The sequence below is a fragment of the Symsagittifera roscoffensis genome, chromosome 7, assembly GCF_963678635.1.
Source record: "Symsagittifera roscoffensis chromosome 7, txSymRosc1.1, whole genome shotgun sequence".
Classification (NCBI taxonomy): Eukaryota; Metazoa; Xenacoelomorpha; order Acoela; family Convolutidae; genus Symsagittifera; species Symsagittifera roscoffensis.
In genome coordinates this window covers 10,611,187-10,631,460 of record NC_087068.1, presented here as the reverse complement: position 1 = coordinate 10,631,460, position 20,274 = coordinate 10,611,187, and the positions used below count along the sequence as shown (strand labels likewise).

Here is a 20,274-nt window from a genome sequence, read left to right as displayed (position 1 = left end):
ATTGATTGGGCTATTCTCATGGACTCATAGGCAAAGGACAGAAAGCAAAAGCAGTTGAAAGTCATTTATTAGAATGAATCAATTCCAGTTCAGCTAAAAGGAATTCAATGAAATATAAAATATAACATTTGAAAATTAAAGTTTATTCCAATTTGCCAGTGGTCAGTGTCAATTTGAAAATTTTGCATACTTCTGCCGTTAATATTTTTGGCCAATATTAATATAGGTTCCCTGGAAATGTTTAATTTCTGTGAACATCAAAAAGATAATCAATTGTGTTTTTTTCGTGAAATTCTGGAGATTTGAAAAAAAAATCTTATTCAGTATAGTTGATGCACGAGAGATTTTCAAGTTAAATCGGAGCAAGTCCGGCGAAATTGTACGGTTCAGAAATAATTATTTGTAAAATCTTATCAAAGTTCTGATTTAAGCTTACCGGGAACACCTGACAGTGCATTGTGAATATTCGCTTGATACGAGCAGTCTTGTCTATAATTAGGATTGCTAGGCGTTACTGGTATTTCATAATTGAATTACTTATCACTAATGATAATATTTATATTGTTAGATCGATTGAGGTTATCTGGTCAAGGTCAATATGATTCCGGAGTCAAATTTCAAGAATATTATCCGGAACGTCATTTACTTTCGGGCGTAAAATTTTTCTGGTTCGGTTATAGTGAACATGCGTTAATAATTTCAGATTTGAGTGGTTATTTTCTTGGTTGACACGAGAGGAAAGAGCTGCCACTGCTTGTTGGGTTGACATATGATTAAAAATGCACTTCTCTTATTTGCTAAGCTTTCTGGAAGGGCTATAAACCTGAAGTGTAATCATAATACTGCGCAAAAAAAACAATTGATTTGAATTTTCCGGACTAAACGAAAAAAAATGAAACCTTCGAACGCATCTTTCATGTATAAATATTTCACCAAAATCAACATGGGGTAAAAAAAGGTTTCACAAATTTCGGGCCCAAATTTTTTTCCCAAGTCTGCGTCATTTTTGACTCTTCTAGTGCATCAAAATTAACGCCTAAACCACCTGGCGAGCTGATAAGCAATCACTGAGCTGATGATATCAAAGTGAGCCTTTTTAATTAACACCCGGCCCAGCTGCCTTCCTTCCACTTTGAACTTATTCCATGGGGAGAGAGATGTCATCCATTTTACCGCAGCCGGTCTTATCTTGAGGAGGCGGACGTAACTGGGACCCCGTCCAACCATGACCGAAGCGAGATTCGAATCCTCGAATTTTGTGTTAAATGACGCGCGTTTTACCCTTTCGGCCACGGCTGTTCAATCAAAGTGAGCCTCTTATTTAGGCCAACAAAATTAAAGAGTTTCCGATATTTTCTGTAGTTTTCAAAACTTAACCTTAAAATCGAAAAACGACGATTAACATAAGTGACAATCATTTCCTTCTTTTACACTTAAAAGCACGGTTTCCTAACCAATTAAGTTGCTCAACGTCACTAATAATGCCAACAATTTTTACAGGTAACTACAACTGCGCACTTTTGCATTCTTTCAAAACCATCGGCGAGAATCAAATAGTATTCAAAGTTTTTCAAAATCTGCTTTTGAAACTGGACAATGCAAAACTGAAGTCAAAAAACAAAAAAGAAAAACAAAAAGAAAAAACAAAAAGAAAAAAACCAACACAGAGGCGAAGTTGCACTTCGCATACACAAGCGAAAATATGACCGATAACGCTACTGGGAAAAACTGAATGAGTAAAACAGTCTATAAAATTTCTTAAGTGACACACGCCAATTGAAACTACATAATTGCTAAGTGACGCAAGTCAATTATGACGCATCAGCAAAACCTGTCAACTTGAAGAAAAAAAAAAGAAATTTACCAACTAGCATACCTCAATTTATAGAGCGGACGCATTTTAGCTAGTATACGAAAAAATGTTCATTGAAAACATCCAACCCTACCCAGGTTCAAACCCTCTTATTTTGTTGCGGGTCTCATTCCCTACCTCTACGCTACAGATCCATGATACCTTGAAGCTAAAAGGCTATTTGATTTATAATAGTCTGTGTTAATATCCTTAACATTGGCTGTACTTAATAGCTGGTTTTTGATCAAAATGAACACTTTCAAAATGAACACACTTTGTCGCAACAATATTTGCGACTTAGGTTGGAAAAAAAGAGTTCATACTATAACACAAGCTTTGCTTGTGTCAACACACCAGAATACAAAGTTCCTCTCCATTTTCAATGGTCGGATGCACTATATTATTGATACTCGGGCAAAGTGGTGGCAAAAGAGCCAAATTTCTCAGGAAAAAAAACTAGTTTCAGATTGCGAATTACAAATTCATGAATATCCATTTTTAAGGATAAGAATACCAATTAGGAAGCTAGAATATATAAATTTGTTTTTACAAAATTAAAGAGTAGAGTATTCATTTGAATGCAGTAAACTGCTAAAAATCAACTGCAGCATTTGCTATTACTGACATTATCTTGGCAGCAGACTAATCAACTGTATGAGTTTCATTGAACACAGAGATCAGGGTAGCTCTTTTCTAATTTAAGCACCTTTCGAATCCCAGAGTGAAAAATTATACCTTAACTTTCTAATTTCAGAAAATAACCTAAATTTACCAGATTTTGAGTTCTGAATCTTCCAATTTTCTAATTATTACTCTTCTTGAGTGATGCAAAATTGTCCCTACTTTTTGTCGCAAATAGTAAAAAATCTTTAATGTATATAGAAAAGAGCGTAATATATTTCTTGTTTCGTTACAAACAATCAAAAAGTTAAAGTGAGTTTTCATATTTGGCTATTTTGGATTTTGTTGCGTGAGATCATTTTGACTTCTTGATTCTTTGTCATTGGATTCCGTCTATTAATCTTTCTTTGTCGATTTTCTTTCTCTTTTTTGTTTCTTTGGTGTTCTCAATTAAAGCTTTCATATATTCGTAGATGCTTGAGTGTATTAGGCAGGTACAGGCATGGAGTTGAGATTCAGCTGGAATTTGACCTTTGATCTCTTCTCCATCATGCTGTTTCGGATGACCTCTAGAGCACGTGCTCCTAGGAAGGAGTTGTCCTCCCGCCACCAACTTCCGAGCACCTATGGGGCATACGTAAATGTTCATTCGGAACCATTCAAAAAAATACCGCTCTCCTACCGTTCCCAAGTCATTTTTTGTACAGAAACATCAGTTTTACAACGTAATCATTGATTTTACGAAGTTGACTATGAGGAGAAAACGTGCTTGTTATTGCGTCCTGCATTCACATGTCAATTTTCATGACAATTGAGCTACGTGGAAAAAAAAACAGCAAATAACATAAGGGGAAAACGGTAGAAGCGCCATAAGTACATTATATAAGTGGCTTATATGCTACATAGTCGATTTAGAATTCAAAAGGCCTAATTAAATGATGATGATAATTAGTTTGTTGCAGCTGTAGAGATGGCGACAGGCAATCTTATGGTGACGGGTTCAAATCTTAAGTTGGCTGCAATCCGCACGACGAGCTCTTGTAAGACAGCCGTAGCTAATTTTTCGTCGTAAGAAAATTATGACGAAAAAAAACTTGACTCGAAATTGGATCTAAACCCATTTTTATTCCTAGAAAATGTTTGTTTCTTTTTGAAAGTCTTTTGTACTCAATTTACCTGAATAGAACACGGAATATCAGTGTCTCCTTTGATGCCAACATAATCCGTGCCATCCGTTTTAATTTTCTCTCCCTCACTCGTCTGTGGCTCTTCAGAGGGATCGGTGTTGACCATCTGGTACCAACACATTGGCACTTGCACTGCAGGGAGTCCAGTCATGTTGCCCAACCAGGTATATCTGGGTGACAAGCAAATAAGATGAAGCAATTCCAAAGAAAAGATTTCTATTGAAATCTGCGGAACGTATCCAAAGAAAACATAATAAGAATAAACCATCAACTTGATTCCTTTTCTCATTTTTTTTCAACTTTCGTTTCATCAAACGAATTGTATCAACTTATAGCTCTTCAGATTTCCAGAATCCTTAATGATAAACGAATAACTTCTAAAACACTTACCTAATTTGGGAAAACTTGATCAATCAAAAAAGTTTATATTTCGCAGGGAACAAAATAAAAATCCAATTTTAAAACCAAAACATTATTTTCCTAACATTTGCACTTTTGTAACTAGCTGGCTACCACAATTTTAGATATTTGGGCATTAGATATTTCTGGCGTCATGAAAGATTGTATTCTTAGAAACATAGCCAAGACAGAGTTGGAAAAGAGTCAAAGAACGCAAGTACACAGAAAAAAATACTGACTTGTTGTTTTTGAAAAAATCTCAACTTTCAAAAGAAAAAAACAGATGCCCTCAAAGCTCTTTGAATTTTCAAAACAAGTTATGATGGGAGTTTTTTGATAAAATTAACCCAATTTGAGAAAACTGGATTAATATGATGTCGCTGGGAAATCTGATAACTAATTTCCATTTTCGAAATTAGAAGTCGATCTCGTTTTTCGTGACCTTTACACTTTTGCTGTTCGATAGTGGAGATCGCCTTCCTTTTGACAAAAAAATGAACTGACCTTAAGAAATCAAAAGCCAAACCGTGAAAAAGTACATGATACTGAACAAAATTTAAGACTTTTGCTGAAAACAAAAATCATTGCGATCTATACAAGAGTCTAAACTATGTCCATCGACAAATACAAAAAAAATACAAACAAGGATAGTCGGCTACTGTGCAAGTAGCACAGAATGTTCCGACCACTATTAAAAAATTACAACAAAATTATTTTTTCAAATTAGTGTCGTTTCTTTTCGGCGAGGTGTGATAAAGGAATCTTAGCGAAAAAGTGAAAAAGTAGAGCTTAGGCAATTTCGTAGTCATTGTAAAATATGCAAATTGGAAAACAATTTTGAAGAAAATAATTTTAAAAAAATCATAAAACCAATAATTTTTTTTCAAAATTTTTTTCCCATTTTTTTTATTCTTAGGATGAAGCTAATAACTCCAAAAACTAACAACATTTTAGTGAAACTAAATTTTCAAGTCCTAAATTAAGCATAAATAAGCTAATGAAAGCCTGCTCACTCACTCGAAATGAGAAAAAAATCAAAAATTTCAAACCGGTTCTTCTCGAAACCGGTAAAACTTTTGAATTTTTTTAATGTCGTCCGAATCACGACTGAAAGGGCTTTAATATGATATATAACTCAAACCAGTCCGATGATTATTTGTGGTAGCTGATTTTGCGTGGAAAACAAACAGAAAAAAAACAAACACAGAGGCGAAGTTGCACTTCGCATACACAAGCAAAAATTTGACCGATAACGCTACTGGGAAAAACTGAATGAGTAAAACTTTGAGTCTACAAAATTTCTTAAGTGACACCCGCCAATTGAAACTACATAATTGCTAAGTGACGCAAGCCAATTATGACGCATCAGCAAAACCAGTCAATTTGAAAAAAAAAAGAAATTTACCAACTAGCATACTTCAATTTATAGAGCGGACGCATTTTAGCTAGTATAAGAAAAAATGTTCATTAAAAACATCCGACCCTGCCCAGGTTCAAACCCTCTTATTTTGTTGCGGGTCTCCTTCCCTACCTCTACGCTACATATCCATGATACCTTGAAGCTAAAAGGCTATTTGATATATAATAGTCCGTGTTAATATCCTTAACATTGGCTGTACTTAATAGCTGGTTATTGATCAAAATGAACACTTTCAAAATGAACACACTTTGTCGCAACAATATTTGCGTCGCAAAAATATTTGCGACTTAGGTTGGAAAAAAAGAGTTCATACTATAACACAAGCTTTGCTTGTGTCAACACACCCGAATACAAAGTTCCTCTCCATTTTCAATGGTCGGAACAAGAATGCCCCCTGACCTACATAATAGAATTCACATCGTTCCTTAACTCTTAATTTGACAAAAAATGAGAATCGAATAATAACTTACCTTGCGATCTCTGTCTCTCCACCTAGATTGACAACCCCGTACTTGAGGTCACCCGGGTGCACTGGGGGAGGCTTCGTTCCTGTGCCAGGGAACAGAATCACATCCACCCTCTCCACTATCTCTCGCACAAACTGGATTAGACGCGTCTTCTGCTGGCCAGCCTAGAAAAAGACATAGCCTATTTTACCGATACGTTCTTTGAATTTACTAATTAAATTTCATAATGTAATGTACGAATTGATTTGAATTCGATAAATGAACTTTTTGATAAAACAAACCCAATTTGAGAAAACTGCTTCATAAGATATTTTTTCACGCTGTTTCGCACCATTTAAATTTTTCGATAATCCAGAACATAACTTACCTTTCTTTTAGCAAATGAATTTGAATTGAACTTTAAAAAAAAACTAAGACAAAAACGAGAAAAATCATTGAGCGTCATTACCTTTCAAGAATTTTTTCTGGAAAAAATTCAACGCAACATATCACTAGATTCATTGACACTTCAACAAAAAGTGGTGGTTCCTGCTAATCGCAGAAGAGTTATCAGTAGACTTCTAGTGGCCTGTCTAAGGATAGTCCATTTGTATTTTTTCCTCGCATTACAGACAGTTATAATGTTGAGCGAAGATTTTGCTACTCAAGAACGTTTTTTTTTACTTTAACCAAAAATTCCTTCGTTAATTGACTTTTTATAATAATTAAGAAGCTCCTTTCAATATCACATTCATAATCTGATATTGAAAGGAACAGTTTAAATATTATTGAGAGTCAATTAACAAAAAGAAACGAAATCAGAGGGTATCTGAACGTGTTTTACCAAACTGTGACTCACTAAGAGAAAATGGGATGCTTTGATTTTTGAACTCAAAGTGTGCAGCAACACCAAATTGGACGAATAGTCGTCCTTGTACTTGTTGAACTCGCCATATGTCGTGTGGAATACACCCTCGGCCCCAAATGTCACCACGAATGCACGGAAGCTCTCAAATATCTCTGGAAAGTTCACAGGCACAATCTGGGCTCCCTTTTGCTTCAGTTTCTCCGCCATTTTCAACACACATTCTCCCACTTGCTCGTCATATGCTTGCTGTAAACCAAAAGTAGGTTCAAATTGCAATTGAACGCTCTTAAAATTAAAGACAAACTTTATGAATGAAAAATCTCAGGTTCCATTAGATCTAAGGAACCAAAGATTCCACATTATGATTGAAAATGTAATTAACTAGATGAAAAATCACATGAAGAAAAATCAGCCATAGACGCACAATTGACATGTTAAATTACGGGGTTATGTATAACAGTTATTATTTCACTGACCAATAATCAGTGCTTTTTACCTGCTCGGGCAATAGGCTAAAAAGTAAGAAACGTAAGGTCGATATTAGTGATGGAGGATAAGCAAACCACATACATGGAACCTGCATCTGTTCTTTACCAAAGACAGACATTATTTCTGATTCATTAACACGAGTATATTTGATAATGATTACTTAAGATTCACCGAGATTATTAATTTTGTAATCTTAATTGTCTTTAGCTCCCTTTTGGTTCAGATATCAGATTTGAATTGTGAACAATTGGAACAATTTCGATTTATAATTACCTTTTTTTGATTTTAACTTGTGATTGGTTTTTCATTTCATGAATAAAGCCCATGAAAAATACCCTGACTGAAGTCAATTGCTTCAACTCGGATTTTGGGGAAGAGCCAATTTTTTACTGGTCAATATGGAATGCTTGTCGTCAGATAGGGACATCAAAATAGCTTTTTCCGCATTTAAGACTTCCCGCTCAAAACTACGAACATAGCCAAGAGACAGTTGGAAAATAGTAAATGAACGCAGGTAAACAGAAAAAGAAACTTTCGATATTCGAAGAAAAAAATGGATGCCTTCAAATCACTTTGAATTTCACGGACAAATTATGATTGGTGCTTCTTAGATAAAACTAACCCAATTTGAGAAAACTGGATCAATAGGTAAAATTTTCATTTCGCTGGGAAATCTGAAAATTAAATTCTACTTTCGAAACTACAAGTCAATCACGTTTTTGTGACCTTTGCACTTTTGCTATTCGACAGTGGAGCTTGCCTTCCTTTTAACAATAGAAATGAACTGAACTTTAAAAAAATCAAAAGTCAAACCATGAAAAAGTAAATGAGCCTGAAGAAATTTTAAGATTTTTCTTGAAAAAACGGAAAAAATGCATTGCAACCTATATCATAGTCTGAGCTGAGTTCATCGAATCTTAATACAATCGGTATAATTCAATTTTTTGACTCAGACCAACCTTGACATAGGCGAAATCGATTCCCACTTTGAATCCCTCAGGTAGAGTTCCACTTATGAAGTGTTCCTGAAACCCATCTCTGAACTGTATCTTCGGAGGCACAAACGAGGTCAAACTGGGAGTCGGTCTGAGAGAGGGCCCTGATATGTAGTGGTAGGCTGCCAGGGCATCCGCTACTGTCCAACAGAGTGGTCCAGTGTGAACCAGGGGAGACCGGTTCAGATCAGAAGCAACACGGGCAAATGTAGCTAGAAAAATCAGATGAAAAACATTCAACTCCTAATATAATAACAATATAATACAATAAAATTGTATTCAGGCCTATATAGCATTGTATTATTTCATTAACTGCATTTACAACCATCAAGCATCAGCCTGAGAGGCCATCGTCAGACCTTGGTTAGTTTCTGGGCTATCGTGTCTATTATGCCATTTTCCTGCGTTATTCTGAAGTTTAGGCTGTTATTGATTATCAAATTACTTGATCTCCAACAATATGGACTCACTTTGCCGTCATCTGAAAAGCGGGCCATAACAATTAGTCATTAGCCATTAGTCTATTGGTTAGTATGATGGGAAAACACGATACATTCATCAGCTTTAATTGGTGCAAGATCAACCTACAAGCTAACTCAGACTGAAAATCGAAGACAAAGTTTTTGAGAAACTGAGGTTTGGGGAGGATGTGGAACGTACCTTTCACTCCCACTATTCCATTGAATGAGGCTGGTATCCTAATAGACCCTCCCCCATCTGTCCCCAGTGCAAGAGGACACAGCCCCGCCCCCACCGCAGCCCCACTTCCCCCACTACTCCCTCCCGCACAGTAGTCTGTGTTCATTGCAGATCGCACGTGGAAATTCTTCCTAATAACACAACAACACACAAGTGGATATTCTTAGATATAGAACGAAAACTATTGTTACAAGAGTCAAAAAAATTCACATTGTAATTATCTGGGCTACTGTTCTAGCCCCATACATCGTCGCATCGTAAAAACGTAATATGTATGATTTAATCAGTATATGTACAAGAATAGTTGTTAAGGCTCCCCACCTCACCTGTTGATGGCCGCCCCCGTGCCCCCCAGTCCCCCCTCGTGTGCACTGGTGATGCCAATGATGACAACTCCCGCCATCCTCATGCGCAACACTGCACTGTCCTCCATTGCCTGCTGCTCCCTCTCACTGTCTCCCTTGTTGGCCAATCCGAAAGTCAGTTTGAACTTGTCCTAGAACAAGGAATCAAATCACAGTTAGAACAGAAATAGCTTATAATCAATTCTAAACAGACCCAACAGAGTTCGAAAAGAGTCAATGAACGCAAGGAAACAGAAAAGAAAAATTGACTTTTAAAAAAAACTTCAAGTTTTAAATTTAAAATTTCAAAATAGACGGCCTTGCAGCTCTTTGAAATTCAAAAACAATTTATGATTGACACTTTTTCGATAAAATTAACTCATTTTGAAAAAACTGGTTCAATAGGTAAAATTTATTTCGCTTTTTCGTGATCTTTTCACTTTTGTAACTGGATTGCGCAATTAACCTAACTTTTAGCAGATGAAACTAAATTGGACTCAAATAAAGCATATATACCTAGAAGCTTTCATAAATGCATTAATTGGGATGAATGCAACATTCTATGCGCTTCTGCGCAAAAATACACACCCTGTTTCGCCCAAAACGTTCAGTACAGCGTAAGAGTTTTTACATATAGCAAAAGGCCGCCTAAAATTTATTTGCGCAAATTTGTGACAAAATTTTCTTTTCTGCAAGCGTATGCTCCCACAATTTTGTACATTAAGATCTTACTATACAAAATCAATCACCAGAAAACAGGCCCAGAGCATTTACACAGATTTACACACAAACAACAGTAAAAAGGCAAAAACAAAACTAAAAAATTAAAAAACAAATAAAAATAAGCATTGAAATCTTAAAATTATATTACGTGCCGGAATCAAACCTCCGAACTGGAGATTGTGAGTCACACGTCCTGGAATCTGCTCACAGTCACTTGAAAATTTACAAACAATAGCTACAACAAAAAAGCTATGCAGCAAAAATTCCACCAAACTGACCCCTTTGAACTACCAGCACAATAGATGATCGACAACTTTTTCTGTCTGCTAAAGTTAACTCAGTTTAAAAACACTGGGTCAATAGTTAAAGTTTTTAATCCGCTGGTAAATCTGAAAACTATAATCCAATTCCAAAACTATAAGTCGATCACGCTTTTCGTGACCTTAGAACTTTTGCTGTGCAATAGTGGAGCTTGCCTTTCTTTCAACAATGGCAAAGAACTGAACTTAAAACACCAGGTGAAGATGAGCTTCACACAACTTGCGATACAAAATGAGTGGCTATTATTACAAGCAAAAATTGATTTTTTTTCAAAAGATGGTTTTTTGTCAATAAAATTCAAATTGCAAAAAAGTCTTAAAATCCCCGAAACAAAAAAACCTGCACCATTAAACACTTAACAAAGAGCTTAAGAGAAACATTTCTTAAAAGAGCTTAAAAGAACATTTCTGCGGGAACTAAGACGACAAAAATAAGAAGACAAACAGAGGACAGACAAAAACTTTTGACGCCCGGATAATTTTCCGTTTAAAAAAAAAACATGTCCTGGACAGAGTAGAACCATTGACCTTTGTCTCTAAAGGCAGATGTGTTAGATCTTCGCCACATTTGCGAATTAACGTCTGACTTTTAATTTGCTATGAACCAAAGAAAAAATGATTCAAATGATTCTGTTTAACTAATTGTTAACCCGAAAAAAGTCTATTTATCCGATTTGATAACGCTTGCTATTCGCAAGCGCGATAAAATCGACAGTCAAACCGCGAAAAATCAAATTTGAGCGTGAAAAAATTTCCAGACTTTTCTTGAAAAAAAAAATGATCACGATATACATCAAACTCTTCTCTACATTCATCGACTCTTAAAACATTTTCTACCGCTATAATTTTTTTCTTCTAAAAAACAGGGCGTAGCCGTTTATTAAATGCAATGGTCCCTTAACTTCAGATTTTTCAAGAAATTTACAAGAATGGTTCAAGAAGACTGGCTTTTTGAGTCCATAAAGCGTCGCAAAAAAATCATTAACGCAAATCCCATACATTTTCACGATACCTCTTTTTATTAACCATGAGCTAACACTATCCATTAATAAAGGACGAATAAAAGCTATTAAACTGCCGATGGTTGGAAATATACTAAAGGTGCCCGCAAATGCTAGTTACTGGATTGACTTAGCATACCACTTTGAGGAAGTCCTTGACGCCCATTGGAGTGCCATCCAATACAGACAACACATTACCACTCTTGTACCTCTCAGTGCTGGCAGCCGCTAGCTGAAATCAATTACTAATTATAAACCTATTATAAATGTTGAACTATTCACAGAAAAATAGTTGGAAATGAAAAAAGATCAAAAACCGACGTTGAAAAAAGATCATAACCGAAAGTTATCAAACGAAAACAACGGTAAATTTTCAGCTGCGACAAGTTTAGGAAAGCTAGAAAACGAAAATTGTTTCGGCTTTCAACATTTGGAACAGCAATATTTTAACCGAAAATTGTTTTGGCTTTCAACATTTGGAACAGCAATATTTCGACCGAATTATAGTTGGAAATGAAACAAGACCGAAACCGACTTTTTAGATTGCGGCCTTGACAAATTACCTAATAGTTCAAATACTTGCACCATAATTTCAACATTTAAGTTTTTCCAAATAAGACAATCGATACCATCTAATAACATGCTCCACGTCGATATCATTGGAAAAAAAAGATATTTCCAGCCACACCTTATGATTGACACTTGCTTTTTCTAATCCGTATTTATATTATATTTGTAAATCGATATGCTTTCTCATCACTGGTCTCTCCATACTTTATATGACAATGAACCGTTTCCCACTTCAAGTACCGAACTCAACAAGGGTAGAAATATGGCATACCTCCCTGATGTCCTGTGGGTCATACTGTGTGACAATGTTGAGGTCCAATTTGCGGGCCTTTAGCTCCTCTATCCTCTTGATCACACACTCGCCCACTTCAGAAGGGGTCAACTTGCCAGACCTAAAAGTAACAAAAGCGTCGATGAAAACAGGCTGCTGTATAAATAGGCTGGGGGCGCTCAACCAGGTGTTAACCCAATTCATGGAAATATTCAGGGAATTTCTATTTGGGGAAACAATTTAATATACAGAGGTACAGTGGAGCTTCGCACAACTTGCGATACAACTCAAAGACATATCAGGGCAAACTAGTTGACAGAAAATCAACCGCTAAGTCGGAAAACGTATAAACGTGCAAAAAATGAAATCAAACTAAATTTTCATGTTTGTTTCAAATAGTTTTGAATAAAATTGATTTTGAGAAAAAAACATTCCAATTAAAACATTTGAATGTTAAATGACATCAGCACAAATCTTACGAAGAACTTTTTCAAAAAATTGTTTTTAAGGCCCCCCTAACAACACATACGCGCATAATAAACTCTTTTTTAGCCCATCAACGGACGCATAAAGGGGCCACTAAGCCGATGTATTATAAGCCGAAACCTTTTGAGCCACTGAAACAAAAAAAAACGAGAAAACTGAAACCATACCAAATCAGAGATAGTTAATATACAAACAAAAAAATAAAAACAGGTCATTTAAAATGCAGAAATTCTCACAATTTATCTGTTTTTGACGAAAGAAATGACTTGAGAAAAGTATTGTGATTCTGTTAGACAAGTTTTTTTTCCTGAAAAAAAAAATGGTCTGATTGGATAATGTTTGCTAATTGCAACCGTAACTATTGTTCTTACTTTTTTCCTTTGGATATCAAGAACCTGGAAAGATCAAGATTCAAAGAATCAGGATTTTGACTTATGCAGCTGTTAGTTTTGATCTGAAAATAAATTCACTCACTTGTAGGCTTTGTGGAACTGAAGGATGGTTGCTCTGTCTTGTACATAGGCATCTTCCTCTGACAACTGCCTAGAACAAAAAAATACACTCACGATAATCGAGGATAACTTTTGTGCATGACACTATTTCAGTAGAAAAAGATTATTTTTAAAGCGTTTTTGGGAAAACTCAAAAATTTTATTTGGTTGACCTAAACAAAAGGTGTTTTTTTTAAATCTCCTTATCAAGAGAGTCCTAGATATGCGTCTGGATAATAGAAGAATATATTTTTTCTACGACTATGCAAAAGTTTCATCCTTATTCTTTAGATAATGCGAGTTAGTTACACTGCCTCTTTGAGTAATAACTGATTATTAAAAGGAAATAAAATTGAGCTAGGCGTGCGGAATGAAAGCTCCTACAATTCTAAGAACCTTGTTGATTGATACATGCTCGACTAAATAAACATAAAAAGACAAAGTATCAGTTGTTCTGCTTATTCCACTGGTGAGCCTTAAAAGTTTAGCCACTTTTGAACAAGAAGCGAGGAGCTATAATTTTCGCCAGTTCTACATTTACAATTGGATATATACCATTTACTATCTTTTATGATAGACACTTTGTTCATAAAACTACCCACTTGGAGAAATGAAAAAAAAAATTTGAACAGGCATTTTTTAACTCTGGTAAAATCCATTTTCTAAACAAAAAGTGATTGCATGTTTTAGCTCCATTTCCACTTTCAAAATGAGAGCATAATTTTCCTTCATTTTAGCAAATGCATTTAAAGGAATTTCAAAAGAAAACAAACTCAAAAACGCTAAAAATCAAATTTGACCGTGATCAAAACTTTCCTGAAAAAAATCAGTAAAAAACACGACCAAAATTAGTGTCTTCACTTGAAAACCGATTCGAACACTAAAAGAAATTTCGTAAGCCAAACTTTCACCGATAAGCTTTTAGTTCGCTTGAATACACCAGTCGATGCTCGCTTGAATACACAAAATGCGGATAAAACAGGAGTCGCTTGAATTTCTGGCAAGTTTCCTAATTTTTTATATTTCTCAAATTTTTAGAGAAAAGAATAGGGTTGGGTTGAATAATGAAATATTCCGATTGAATAGGGTGTTCATAGTTAAAATAAAATAGCAATCTGATTCTACCCACTTTTAAGCGGTAAGTTAATGTGAAAAACAAAAAAATTTTGGAATCTTATCAGGACTTCAGGCGCTTTATTAAGATTTATAAGATTTATAACTCGAACGCATCTAATATTTTCTCGTTGCGCCTGAGTTTGCGTCAAAAATCACACCCTACCTAGTCCATAAGTTTTTTCTCAACCCTGTGCTGGTCAGAGCAATAAGCGCATCCAAATGATATGCGAATGGCACAAAAGATTTCGATCAGAGTTCCCGAAGATAAAAAACTCATACAACTGCTAGCTGAAGTGTTAGAAAAATGGACTCATTTTTGATGTTTCTATATTTTTCCAGGGTTTGCGGAAAAATTCAGTTTGAAGCGCGGAAAGAAAACTGAACTTTCAGATATAAGATTACTATTTTGCTACAAGCCAAAAAACCTCGCATTATTTTGGATTTACTCGCAGTATTGATTGGCAATTGTACTGCACGATCGCAAAAGACAATGCATCAAAACTCTGTCGGAAAAGCGAAGCATACGTTTTTAACACTGCAATAATTTTTCGAATCACAACTTGAAGTGTTTCAATAAGATTTCTTTGATATAAAAAACTTTGCAAGGAAAACACTCAGATTCTTTCCATATTCTATCATTGGAATAGCAAGCAAAAACCATGACTAAAAATAAACTCATAGCGAGAACACGACAATAGCGAGAACACAAAAAAGCAGCTTTATAAAGTGAAATAAGAAAAGATAGAAATAAAGCTCGAATTAGTAAAAAACACCGAGATTTGAAGTCTCACGCCCTACCATCTCGACCACGAACGCTTAACAGCCGGCAAACACTAGTCACGAATAAAGCAGATACATATGATAACAAATTGCCGATGCCATCAGCAAAAGTGGCACCAAATATAAAAAGACACATGTTGCAAACAATAGTTCGGAATATAACAAAGTGGAGGCATCCATACTAACTTTGGATGTAATAAAATGGAAAGCATGAAGCCACATTATGAAAAAATGATGCGTTTCAAAAAAAATGCGAGATATATTGAGTTGGAAAACTGCTGAAGTCGAGTTCTTATTTTTGTTGTGTTGCTTGAAACAAATAGCTTTTTTCGGTTCATTTGATGAGTTTAAAAGAAGGTTGGAAAAAAAGAATGGTCGTAGTATAACACTAACGCTATGTTTGTTAGTTAGTAAATATAGCTAACAAGCACGTAGAAAAAAGTCAATGAGCTCAAGGAAACCATTTTTTTATAAATTACCTTTCGAATTTCAAAAAAAAAATAATACATGACCTTTGAGCTCTTTGCTTGACAGTTTTATGGTGAATTTGAGGAAACAGATCAATGTGTTTTTTATTCCAATGGGATTTTAAGTTTAATTCTATTGTTTCCAGAGTGGAACTTGCCTTACTTTTAGCAAATGAATTAAAAAAAAATTAGAAAGAAATCAAAACTCAAAAAGTTAAAAATCCAAGTAGACTGCTCAAATTTTAAAACTTTCCTGAAAAAAAGCACGACACTTAAAAATGCAACCAAATAGTGTCCATTGCGGCTATCATAAATCACCGAAAAACAATAGTGATAAAACGCAAAAATTATAGATCTAACACGGAAATGATTTAAATGAAAAAATAACGCGCCAAGAATGTCACATTCAAAACAGGTACTTAGCCAACAGACAGTCAAAAAGTCAATTAACGCAAGTAATTAGAAATAATGACTTTTTCAGAAAAAAAAAATTAAAAAAACATATAGGGCCTCAAAGCTCTTTGATTTTCAACTAAAATTTAGTATTGCTACTTTTTTGAAAAAAAAACCCAATTTGAGCGGGCTAGATTAATAGATAAATTGTTTATTCCGCAGGCAAATCTATGTCTTAAAATCCATTTCGAAATCCGAAGTCGATCACGTTTTTCGAGACATTCACACTTTCGCTGTTCGATAGTGGAGTTTGCTTTCCTTTTAACAAAGGGAATGAACTGAACTTGAAAAGAAACCATAAGTCAAACCACTAAATTCAAATGTAAGCGTAGACAAAGTTAACTGAAAAAAATCAACGACCTATATTAGTCTTCACTAAGTTCATGACTCTAAGCAAAAAAAAAATGAAAAACACTTGGTTTTTGACGAAAATTCTTCCGAAGCCTCAACCTTGAAGCCCTTCACCGCTGTATATACTTCGCAAGTGGAACTTCTCAAGTTATATCCATAGAGTGAACGAAAACGTTTTCAGGGTGTACAGATAAGAAAGGATGAAAAACATTTGAAAACAAAGTTCCTTCATAATAATTTTTAAAATATCGGAAAAAGTTCAACAATTAAAAACTGAATGCAAGGCTTCTTTAACTAAGCTTTCAAGAAATTTCGTTTGCTATTCATTTTCAGACCCAGAGGTTTCAAGAGGCGTGCTTACTGTCAGATCTACTTTTTTTCTATAAAATTTTGCAAATCACATGCTGCTGTTTCTAACGGAAATTAAAAGTCTTTGTAACTGTCTAAAACTAAGACAGATCACCTTTATAATGAATTTGAACAGATAGACAGTTTCCGAATTCTACCCTGAGAGATTTTGTTATTTGATTACAAAGCTCGATTGATTATTCCAAAGTTAAATTTATAATGCCATTTATTTTATTTGAGAACAGTAATTTATCATCCACGACACCATTTGCTTGCCACCAATGGCAATATAAAATGATACTTACCAAAAATAGTTAATTTAACCGGAATTAATTTTAATTGAACAGGTAAAATTATGGAAAGCTTAATTAAAATGGCAGTTTTAAAAACCTGAGCCCAACTAACTACTAAAAATACAAACAATTTCACAATTTTATTCACATTTAAATTGCATTCTACGCAGTTAAAAATCATAGTTTTGCGCTTCTTTTTTTTCGGAATTTACTTTTTATTAAGCAGCACCTATCTTGTTATATCGAACAGAAGCATATGTTAATTTCGAGTTTAAAACTTATCATTCGTCGCATCCAATTTCATACCGAGTTCTGATATACATGTCAGAATCAGATCAAGGAAACACATTGCATCGAGAGGGTTGCGAAAAGTAATAACTGAAAGTAATTGATACTTTTAACCCAAAAAACCTTTTGACATTTTCTTCTGTCAAAAACTTCTGACATTTTCTTTTGTCGACAAATAACGATCAAACCTTATTTTCTATAATAGTTTGTTTGTTTTTATTAGCCTTTGAATCTCAATTTGTTTCATGTAAATCTAAAATTTCAATTATAGCCAAGATAGTTGGAAAAGAGTCATGAATGCAAGAAAAAAAAACAGACTTATTTTTTGAAAAAACTTCAGCTTTCGAATTTCAAACTGAAAAAAAAGAGCATTATAGCCCTTTAAACTTCAAGAACAGTTTTTGATTGGCGCTTTTTGATTAAATTAATCCAATTTGAGAAAACTGGACTGATCGGTACTTTTTTTACTGGGACATCTGAAACTTTAAATCTACTCTCGAAACTAGAAGATGATCACGTTTTTGTGGCCTTTACACTTTTGCTATTCGACAGTGGAGTTAGCCTATCTTTTAACAAAAGAAATGAACTGAACTTAAAAAGAAACCATAGACAAACCGCAAACATCAGATTAGAGTCTGAACAAATTTTCATGAAAAAAAAATCACCAAGAACTATCTAGGGTCTTCATTACGTTTCTTGACTCTTAAAAACTGTCAAACATTTCGGATGTTTCGTTGAACGTTTCAACTCGCAACGATGCATGATCAAAAATCAGGTCGACGCCTAATTCACATTTAAATTTTTCGTTCGTTTTTAACCCATTATGTATTCAACTAAGTCCAATGATGAGACAATCATGTACCAGATTTATATGAAGGCCGATTTGATAACAAAAAATCATCAGGTTTAACATTTGCAACCCTTGCAACAACTTATTTCAGTCACCACATTCGAGACTATCAAAGCGTCCCTGCTAGGTGTCCTTATTTTCTACGTAGGATTTTTCCTCTCTCTTCTGCTCATAATCTGCATGCGATCACTCGAGACGCAAATCATACATTTCAACTCCAGAATAATCAACCAGGTATGTCAAATCAAACATAGATGCTAAGCTGCATTTCAAAATTTCTAACACTTCAAGAGGAACAAAATAAGCCTTGAAAAGTGAAGTTCGGTACTCATAAAAAACCGCATATATTGGAAATCAGATCTGCATTTTTCGAGTGTACTCTGACAGCCCCCCAACTTCAGGTTGGGAATTTCACACTTTGAAAAATTAATTTGATTTTCATGAAAATTTTTTGAAAAAATCACAAAAAAACGTCATATCTGGAAAACTGCAAGGTTTTGAGCAGTCATATTGGGAGACAAAATTCTCAACTCCTGAGAGTACCTTGACAAAGCCTCACTACAGAGATGGTAATTTCAAGTTTTGAGAAATTTTTTATACCTAAGTTTTCTGAAAAATTTTGAAAAAAATCCTAAAAAAACGTCATATCGCGGAAACTACAAGAATTTGAGCAGCCATATTAAGAGGCAAGATTCGCAACCCCCCGAGAGTACCCTCACAGATTCCAATAATAGGATTGAGATCTTCAAAGTTTTGGAAAGTTTTAACGTTTAATTTTTTTTTGAAAATTTCGGAGAAAATTATAAAAAACGTCATATCTCGAAAACTAGTAGGATTTGAGCAGTCATATTCGGCGGCAAAACTCGCAACTGCTGAGAGTATCCTGACAGAGCCTCACTACAGAGATGGTAATTTCAAGTTTTGTGAAATTTTTTATATCTAGTACCCTCACAAAATCCAACAAAATGGTTATGATCTTCAACGTTTTGGAATTTTTTAAAATCTAAGTTTTTGAAAATTTTCTGAAAAAATCATAAAAAACGTCATATCTAGAAAACTATAAGGATTTGAGAAGTGAGAATTGGAGGCAAGATTCGCAACCCCTGAGAGTACCCTGACAGTACCCAACTGCAGGGTGAAAATTTCAAAAATTGAGAAATTTTTTTTCATGAAATTTTTTGAAAATTTTTGAAAAATCTCAAGAAAATTGCCTATCTTGTAAACTAAAAGGATTTGGTTATTCATATACGGAGGCCAGAACCTGGGAAATCTCTGACAATATCCTACTATTGGGTTGCTAATTTCAAACTTGATGAAACAAACACTGAATTTAAACTGGAAAATCGAAAATAAAACCTTAACCATTGCAATATACGACATAGCTTAAACGTGAAAAAATTCTTTTGTTTAACATGCAAAAATAATACGTTGAAAAAGCTTAAACATGGCGAGATAGTGAAGCCCGCATTTAAATATATAATAGATTTCACAACTTGTTAGAGGCTTCGCAATTGTTAGTGTACTTCGCATGATCGCATGTCTTAGTGAACGTCTCAAACAACCTCGAACACTGGATTCCGCAATTTGTATGTTGATCCGCAAATACACTCAACCAGCGATTTGTGTGTGAATAATTAAGAGATAGATAGCTACAGCCACTTCGAACCAATAGGTGAAAAAAGTAGAATTAAAAATGCGGAATTCAACCTGGACGGGGCCTAGGAAATTAGACGACAAGCAAATTAGACGACCGTTACGGACAACCAGTATTTATTCAGCCAAAAGATATTTTAAGTCTGTAAAAAAGTTTCACGCAATTTGCACGTAAGTTATAGTCAAATTCCGTTATTTTCGGATCGTCTAATTTCCTGCCGTCTAAGTTCCTAAACCCCAACGAGGACTTTATCATAGTTTATGAAACCCAAAACAAATTTTTATACCAAATTTAAACCCAAATCAAAAATGCAAAACTTTGAAGCCCAAAAATGTCTCGATTTTTTTCTAGTACTTGCTAAAAATTTGATGACCTTTTCTGCGTTTGGGAAAAACAAACTCATTTTGGCCAAGTTTAATGCAGTGTTTAACCCCATTGTTGACCAGCAATTCTCTCACTTTTTGCGTCCAATTCCTCATTTATGAGGTCGAT

General features: G+C 34.7%; 1 protein-coding gene and 1 long non-coding RNA gene across 4 annotated transcripts in view; one reads left to right on the top strand and one right to left on the bottom strand.

Moving 5' to 3' along the window:
- Nucleotides 1-2,675: 2,675 nt before the first annotated feature.
- LOC134851253 (uncharacterized) overlaps nucleotides 2,676-20,274 on the bottom strand; it is a 425,551-nt gene continuing 407,952 nt past the window's right edge. For all 3 annotated transcript variants that reach the window (XM_063867253.1, XM_063867255.1, XM_063867254.1), the window contains exons 6-15: nucleotides 13,166-13,234; nucleotides 12,206-12,326; nucleotides 11,504-11,596; nucleotides 9,303-9,472; nucleotides 8,938-9,107; nucleotides 8,242-8,489; nucleotides 6,785-7,039; nucleotides 5,950-6,110; nucleotides 3,650-3,830; nucleotides 2,676-3,097 (exon numbers count right to left, since the gene is read on the bottom strand). In XM_063867253.1, coding sequence (XP_063723323.1) covers nucleotides 2,960-3,097; nucleotides 3,650-3,830; nucleotides 5,950-6,110; nucleotides 6,785-7,039; nucleotides 8,242-8,489; nucleotides 8,938-9,107; nucleotides 9,303-9,472; nucleotides 11,504-11,596; nucleotides 12,206-12,326; nucleotides 13,166-13,234 — 1,606 coding nt within the window. In that variant the 3' untranslated portion in view covers nucleotides 2,676-2,959. The remainder of the gene's footprint in view (nucleotides 3,098-3,649; nucleotides 3,831-5,949; nucleotides 6,111-6,784; nucleotides 7,040-8,241; nucleotides 8,490-8,937; nucleotides 9,108-9,302; nucleotides 9,473-11,503; nucleotides 11,597-12,205; nucleotides 12,327-13,165; nucleotides 13,235-20,274) is intronic.
- Nucleotides 16,943-20,274, top strand: part of LOC134852135 (uncharacterized) — a 5,653-nt gene continuing 2,321 nt past the window's right edge. The window contains exons 1-2 of the long non-coding RNA XR_010164277.1: nucleotides 16,943-17,361; nucleotides 18,220-18,362. This is a non-coding gene — a long non-coding RNA (uncharacterized LOC134852135). The remainder of the gene's footprint in view (nucleotides 17,362-18,219; nucleotides 18,363-20,274) is intronic.